Genomic DNA, 7,865 nt, shown 5'->3' on the forward strand with positions numbered 1-7,865 from the left:
TTAGGAAAATGAGCAGTAATATTAAAAAGACTTCACATATTAAAAAGAAAAAACCCACCCCAAATTTAATTAATTAGTAAGAAACTTGAATTGTCTTAGGTAGACGTGAACCCAAGAAGCCATCCTCCAAAATCCCATCTTCTTTGCCATCCAAACACAGCCTAACGCCCATACCCTTCTTCCCTCCAAAATCGACCGTTCGTAAGCTCGTTTGGAAAATGTCTTTCAGCCATTTCTCAAACAAACTGTTGGGAAAAGAAGCAGAGCCGACTAACACCTCCTCTAACACCCTCTCTTCTACGCTGAAACTTTCCACGTTTTGCTTCCCACAAACCTCCTCGAACGACCCTTTGATCTTTGACAAGATAAGCTCTATCATCTCTCTATCCCTAGCGGGGCTTCGGTCGAAAACAAAGCGGTTCTCGATCAACTTAAGAAATCCATGCGGCCTGCTTCGGGGATCGGTTGGGGTTTCGCGAGTCAAATCGCTCGAAACGGGGCTATGCTCCCCTTGTTTGTCCTCGCTTTCATCGTTCTCCTCAGCCCTTATGTTCAGATCAAGCGTATTAAAGCTCGATTGCCTCGATAAGTCCTTCTTGCTGTTGCCTGTCTCCCCTGCCACCGAAGATCCATATTCCCTTTCCTTCTTTCCAAAGTTTGACAAGTCCCATTCGGCCTTTCGCTTTCTATCTACATTAGGTGTCACCAAAATAGGTTTTCTTTCATTAGTTTCCAGGCTCAGCTTGATAACAAATTCTTGGTTTTTCTTATCTTCATAGCTCGTGGAACCACCATTAGTCAGGATGAATATTGTCTGGCCCACACTTGCCTCCCTTTTGCTTGATTCTCCGAATTTTCCAGTTTCATATCTATCAGCTAGGAATTTCATGAACTGGGAATCAGCCAGATCAACATCTTCCACCAAGACGACAAGCTTTCCATGGTTTTTCAAAGTTTTCGCAAGGACTTCAGTACCTGGGGTCAATTCATTATCTCTTTTTGTCATGTTCATGTGGAGGAGCATATCAGCAGACCCGAAAATGGATTCTGCAATTGCTCGTGCCAACCTTCTTTTTCCTGTGGAGTCATCCCCTTGAACCAGGAACCACGTCTCCTGCTTTGCCAGCTTGGAGTCAATCAAGGCCTCGGCTATTGAAGGAATGGTTTCGGATTGCCATGGCACAACCTCCTGTAGCAGCTTATACGTGTCAGCTAGTTGCATTGTTCGTTCACTTTTCTGCTCCACCAATTTTGTGGAATGAGGGAACATAGAATTGCCTAGAGCGAGGGTAATCTTCAATTCCTTCCCATCGTTGTCTTTAAGAGAGTGCAAGCTCGGTTCCGCTGATTGCTGTTTCTCGGTACCGCCATTGAAATTGAATTCAATGGTGCAAGGCTGTTGTCGTCTGAATCGAGGCACGTGATTGGTGCTGTTGGCGGACTTCAAAGTTGAATTAGCGAAGGAAATCGAATTCGAGTCGGGGAAGAGTCTGTTCTGACTTGGCCACCAGGGGTAGGATGAAGTATAGGAGCAGCTCTTCCCTATTACGCTTTGATCCTGCCTGACCTGGTGCTGACCGCTCTGGCACATTCTGTTCCACTTTCTCTTCAACTTCATCAATTCATCCTGTGCATGTAATCGTGCAGATTAGTATAAATTTCCCAATCATAAGAGATGCCCAAATGTAAATCTCATGCATAAAATTGAATATTCCAAGCAGATGAGACCAGACCTCCATGAAACTGCCCTTAAACTAGCTAGTTTCAGTTTATCTGATCTAAACCCAGCACAGATGGAAGGTCAAACTTAACTTTTGTTACCTTTTGGCGGGCTTGATCAGCTCCACGAGGTTGCAGCCAAGGAGGCAAGAGCTTTTGCTGGCTAGATTTGAACAAGTTGGCTTCTTTTTCGTAATTGGATGCACATTCTGCACAGCATGCGAGCCTATCTAGTTCCTCCTTGCAACTAAATGGCTTTAATTCCAGCAACTGATCATATGGGTTCTGGGAGAATGTCATATTTGAATCAAGCACACTGCAACCATACATGAAAAATTTTAAATCAGTCAACACACTAATCAAAATATATATAACGTAGTTAAAATTACTGTACATACTGAAGTAATACTAAATGACATAATTTTGGAGAAAATATAACATATTTTACAATCTAATTTCGAGTTGAGTTCTCATGGTTTCAGCTTCAGGAATAATGTTCAAATTGATTCAAGTATTCAAGCAGAATAAAAGGGTACCACCAGTGGACACATGAAAAGGAGCCTGTGTCCCCCCCACCCGAGCCCCATCTAAAAGGTTGCTCTCGACCAATCCCGTAATTAAGAACTCAACATATAATTGTAACATCTACAGTAGTTCGAGTCCCTTTCAATGTTTCGTTTTTTTTAAAAATATATATATATATATATATATATATACACACAATATATATTATTAGGATTTAGATCGTGATAAAATTGGGATACTGTCTTGTTTTAAAAAAAAAAAAAAAAAAAAGAAACATTGAAAGGGACTCGAACTACTGTAGATGTTATATATATAATATATATAATTAATTTGTTTGTTCCTAATCCTGACATATACACTTGTGAAAGCGATAACCAATAATTAAAAATTGGTGAAGACAAATTAATCAAAGGATCGAACTCATTACAAACCTTAATGTTAAATAATATATATAGATGTATATTTGTATATTAATATTTTTTTTAGTGTGATATTAAATGATTGACAAATAAAAAATAATAATGAATAAAATTTTTATAAAAAAAAGGCGTGATTAAAGAGTTATGAATAGTATTTATTTTTCTTAAAAAGAAAAGCCCTCAAAACAAAAGATAATTAAAAATAAAAAATAAAAGACCTACCTTAGAGACCTTTTTTTTTTTTTTTTATCAGTTTTTAAAAGCTGTTAATCCGGATTCTAGATCTGTTGAAATCCCGTGGCTACATGCCGACAAAACAAAGAAAACAGAACAGTAGTTCATGTCCGTCTCGCTAGCCATACTTTTTCTCAGTGGTTCTGGCTAAAGGGTAAGACTGACTGAACCCGACCAAAACTACTCAAAACACAAAGCTTCAAGAAGGAATCATCTATGGAGGATTGTGTGTATATACTGTTAATGGATAAAGGCATTAAGATTCAATATAGAGCAAGATATAACCTGTAACCGTGGAGACTTAAACCAAGTCCACCTGATGGAACATTAACGGCTTGAAGAGCCCATTGTATCTCAAGAGGGGGTTTCCGTTTTTGGCACCTCATGTATGTTTGGTAACTCGCAGTTGCCAATAGCCATACCTTTGTCTTTGAGCTACCATTGTCAGAGACTAACCTCCCTATTTCGGCAACGAGATGATCAACGGGGTTATAACCTGACATTTCTCCACCAGAGAATCCTCCTTCTCTTTCATTAAAAGTTGTCTCAACTGTCCATTTCAGGTCACCAGTGTAAACAATCGCTCCACCTCCTCCTGATGCAAGAGAAACCAGCTTCCTTTTCAGTTCTGAAAGGTTCATCTCCACATCTTCCTTCTTCATGAATCTTAGTGCAACTGGTGCAAACTGAAATTTAATGACATGGGTTGATTTCAGCTCTCCGGGAACCTCCCCTCTTTCAAGCCTTGACATTAACTCCGCCACTAGGCCTTCAGTTATAGGCGTTGAATCACTAACTATCACAGTGTTCTTTCTCTTATTCTTCCCCAGAAGGACCTCAAAGACCAACTTGATATCTTGTTTGGAAGAGGCTGAACCTGTGATGGGGTTGGTTGGAACTTTCTTTTGAGGGAAGAAGAGACCTGGGTTTTGTTCGGAAGAGCAAGTCAAGAAATGGGTTTGCCAGAAAGCGCTAGGGTGGACGATATCTCTCTGGGTTTCAGTTGGAGAAGGTGAACAAGGTGAAGAAAAAACTCCACCGGAACTATTGTAACACTGAAACACAGAAGTGGCTGAAGAGTCCTCTATGTTGTTTTTGACAGTAGTGCTAGAGAACCCAGCCTCTCTCATAACCCTGCTGACGCTAGGGTCATCTAAGATGGATAAGATAAGCTGTTCTAACTCAACCTTTATGGCTAAAAGTGGTTGTTGTTGCTGTTGTTCAATGCAACCCCTTCTTTGGTGTGCCTGTGCTCTTTTGAGTGCGGCAATGAGAGCATTCGATAGAGAGGGCTGGCCATGTAGCAGAGGACCAGGCGTGGTTGGCAGTCTATTCAGAGCCACGTTGAAGCAGAGCTCAAGAGCTCTGCATTGGAGAGGATGTGATGTATGGCGTGGCTGAGATTTGAGACAAGCCCTTCTTAATAGACTGGCCCTTGAACTCAGTAAAGTGGCAGCCACATGGAGAGGAGTGACCTGAGCATGGCCCCTCCTCCTTGCCAAGCTGAGAGAGTGCTTCAAGACTGAAGCAGCCTCTGTTGTGAGGGTCTGCGGCGCTGCACAAGCTCCTGAGCGCATCACTTGACCAAAACCAACCCCCCCAACCACCCCCTTGTTGAGAGCTCTTTCTGTTCTGAGGACTAGACTTCTTGTTCTTCCTTCTTTTCTGATCTTTTTTCCTACCTCAACACCACCCCTTCCCTGCTCACTCTAACCCGAAACACTTTTTCAAAAATAAAGAGCAAGGTTTCCTTCCTCCTTGTGCTTAAAGGAATAAAAAAGTAATCACCAAGGATTCAAGAATAGCTTGAATGATATCACACTACCTTAAGATCAGGAAATGGATGATAGTCAGGTTTTTGAAAGAAGCGCCTCGAGAGTTTTAGGAGCTTAACCCGGCTTTAGAAAAACCAGACTGGAACAAACTACCTACTTTATACATCTCATCGTTGATTTTATTTATTTATTTATTTAAATTTGCTTATTTTTCTCTTTTCGTTTATACACTTAAATCTATCAAACTTATAAATCTTCAAATAATCCCACTATACAGGAGGGGATCGAGGTGATCGATCCTCAAATACTTGGTACGTACTTGTAAATTTTATCTGGCTAGCTTCAAGTACTACAGCTCGTCTCTAGTTATCTTGTTATAAATGAGACTAATCATGATGTTATTCTATTGAAAAATACATTAACGTTTCATTTGGTTTTTGGCTTGATGACAATTAAAATCTATAAAGGTTACTTTTAATAATCATTTTTTTTTTGGGACTTGCAAAAACCAATATTATTATATAGTAGAACCTCGACGATGGCATGATATTGCACCTATCAGATAAATTTTTCACCATGATGATGAAAAACTGAAAAAAGAAGATTTTGATCTATTGATCCTACACTTCTTTTAAGTCTTTAAGATGACCAAAACCAATATTTATTTTTATGCAAATGGGACCCTGAATTCAAAATATTTTCATTCCAGAGCGCGTCCCTCCTTTTCCACATCAACCTTTGAATTAATAGATCACAGACAAGGCCAGCAGAATTTCAAAAAAAAAAGTACTATTAATAAAGGGAAAAGGTAGAAATAAGCCAGAGTAGAGTGTGACAGTATGACGAGAGAAAAAATGTTCATTTTCTTAAATGATAAAAACAGGCGCGCGCACATATACATACATATATATATATATAAAGAAGGAAAATGTCAAAAGAAAATAAACATTTTTTCTCTCGTCATATTGTCACACTATTTTTATCTTTTTTTTTTTTTTTATTTTGATTATAGTAAGTAGTATGTAACTCATTCATCATTATTAAATATATAATAAAAAAATATATAATAAATAATTATTTAATAATAATAAATATGTTACATTATACTTAATGAAATAATAGAATTGTATATAAAATTTTACATATTTATATATTCATGTCCAATATTATTGGCAAAAAAAGAGCCTCTCTCTTCACACCAATCCTCGTAGACAGACAGAATTTTATTCGCAAAGTACCAAAAAGCAACCCTGATCTGTCGGCTATCCTGCATGGCATTATTGGCTCTCTCTCTCTATTTCTTACCTATTGTGACTTTTACATATATATATATATATATATATATATATATTTTATTGATATAATTTGTTAAAATAATTATTTTATATTTAAAGAAAATGATACAATTAATCATATTAATAGAATGCATAAAAAATATACAAAATTGACTGCTCATATATATATATATATATATATTATATATAAGAGATGTGGAGACTATAATATTGACCTAGATTTCCTCTTATAATCCCATCTGAATATCTTATTTCCAACCATCCACTTAATTATAAATATAACTTGTGATCTTTTGTTACGAATAAAGGAATTAAATTAAGCAGAAATCAAGCTAGCTATGACGTTCTAATGGACAAGGATTAATTGCGTTCGCATAACTGTTCCGGCTGTAAGATTTGTGTATCGTGGTTTATTATTTTTGTAGACCAGGAAACATATAATATGGTCGATCTACGTACGTACGTATACATGAGTCGACTAGTAAGGGTATGAGCAAGCTCATGTACGTAACTTTTTTTAACTCCGTGCAACTGGACTACCAAGCTTTAACCATGCACGCCCGTACCTTCATGTCCAGTACTAATTAATTGCCTTTAAATTATTTTGTGTTTTCTTATTGCCGTTTATACCTTCTCAGAATCTCAGCCCCAGTATTGCTATATAAGGACAAATTCAGCCTGTAAAACAGTACGGGTTAACTTCCGTACGTGTGATAAAGATTGATCTCTATGCATGGCATATCTCTGTACTAGCGCTGAAGCATTAATTATCCAAAAGCTATATAGCCACTGTAGACAAACGTCTTCATTATGGCGTCTGAAAAATCCCCAAACCAAACCCACCCTCCACGCCCCTCTTCCTTATTTATCTCATCTAGTCTCTATCGAATTCACCCATAAAAACTTTCTTATATGGCGAGCTCAGATGATCCCATACCTTAAAGGTTAGTGTCTCTTCCACTTTGTTGATGGGTTAGGTATCCCTCCTCCTTGCCTTCTTTTCGATAAAATCACACCAAACCCAGATTTCCTTACATGGATCGAAACTAACCAGCTCATTTTAAGTGCTCTTATCTCATCCTTATCCGATAATCTCATAGCACAGGTTGTTGGTTACACCACAGCCCGTGATGTTTGGCTCTCTCTGGAAAAACTCTTCACCTCTCAATCTCACTCTCGAGTCATTCAACAACGTTAACAGCTTGCCACAGTCTCAAAAGGCTCAAGCTCGGTCACTGACTATTTTCGAAAAGTCAAAACCCTTTCGGACACCATGAGCGCAGCTGGATCCCCTCTATCCTATGAGGAATTTCTATCCTATTTGCTTGCCAGACTTAACAGTGACTTCGATGCTCTTGTCACCTCTGTTACCGCCTGCATCGAGCCTTTTTCCCCTGAAGAGATATAAGGCCTGTTACTCACTCATGAAAGTCGTCTGGCTCACTCAAACCATCTGCCCACCCCCACAAACTTCTCTGCGAACTTCACCTCTTTGTCCTCTTCCCATGGCCGTGGTTTTCAACGAGGCAATTTTCATGGAAGCCACCGTGGTCGTGGCAGGGGTCGCTCAAACTCTTTTCAACCTCAGAACTCTTCTTATAATCCCTCCAAACCATCTCATTCTTCTCTTCCTCACTCAAAACCCACCTGCCAAGTCTATGGAAAAATTGGCCATGTTGCCCTACGTTGCTATCATCGTTTTGCTCATGCATATCAAAGTGACCCACCCAAATCTCTCACTGCAAATTATACAACCTCAGCTTCCAGTCCTGATCTTGCCTGGTACCCCGACACTGCGGCCACAAACCATCTCACCTCCAACCTTGCGAACCTGAACATGAACTCAGCTCCTTAAGGTGGTAATGATCAAATTCGAGTTGGGGATGGCTCGGCACTAC

At 39.0% G+C, this 7,865-nt stretch overlaps 1 protein-coding gene across 1 annotated transcript; it reads right to left on the bottom strand.

Moving 5' to 3' along the window:
- On the bottom strand, positions 1-4,806 carry LOC121262815 (protein SMAX1-LIKE 4-like). Its single transcript, XM_041165426.1, has 3 exons — positions 3,183-4,806; positions 1,822-2,035; positions 1-1,627 (listed from the first exon to the last, which is right to left on the bottom strand). Exons 1-3 carry the CDS (start codon positions 4,472-4,474, stop codon positions 74-76), a joined length of 3,060 nt encoding a protein of 1,019 aa, XP_041021360.1. The 5' UTR covers positions 4,475-4,806; the 3' UTR covers positions 1-73.
- Between the last annotated feature and the right edge of the window lie 3,059 nt (positions 4,807-7,865).

Source organism: Juglans microcarpa x Juglans regia, chromosome 4S (assembly GCF_004785595.1).
Source record: "Juglans microcarpa x Juglans regia isolate MS1-56 chromosome 4S, Jm3101_v1.0, whole genome shotgun sequence".
In the NCBI taxonomy this organism is placed as follows: domain Eukaryota; kingdom Viridiplantae; phylum Streptophyta; class Magnoliopsida; order Fagales; family Juglandaceae; genus Juglans; species Juglans microcarpa x Juglans regia.

What these genes read in the sequence shown, in the direction of transcription:
- LOC121262815 (XM_041165426.1), bottom strand. Translation starts at nt 4,474, where the DNA reads ATGCGCTCAGGAGCTTGTGCAGCGCCGCAGACCCTCACAACAGAGGCT. An exon ending in TTAAGTCTCCACGGTTACAG is followed by an intron (nt 2,036 to 3,182) that starts GTTATATCTTGC and finishes GTATGGTTGCAG; the next exon opens with TGTGCTTGATTCAAATATGA. An exon ending in CTGATCAAGCCCGCCAAAAG is followed by an intron (nt 1,628 to 1,821) that starts GTAACAAAAGTT and finishes TTACATGCACAG; the next exon opens with GATGAATTGATGAAGTTGAA.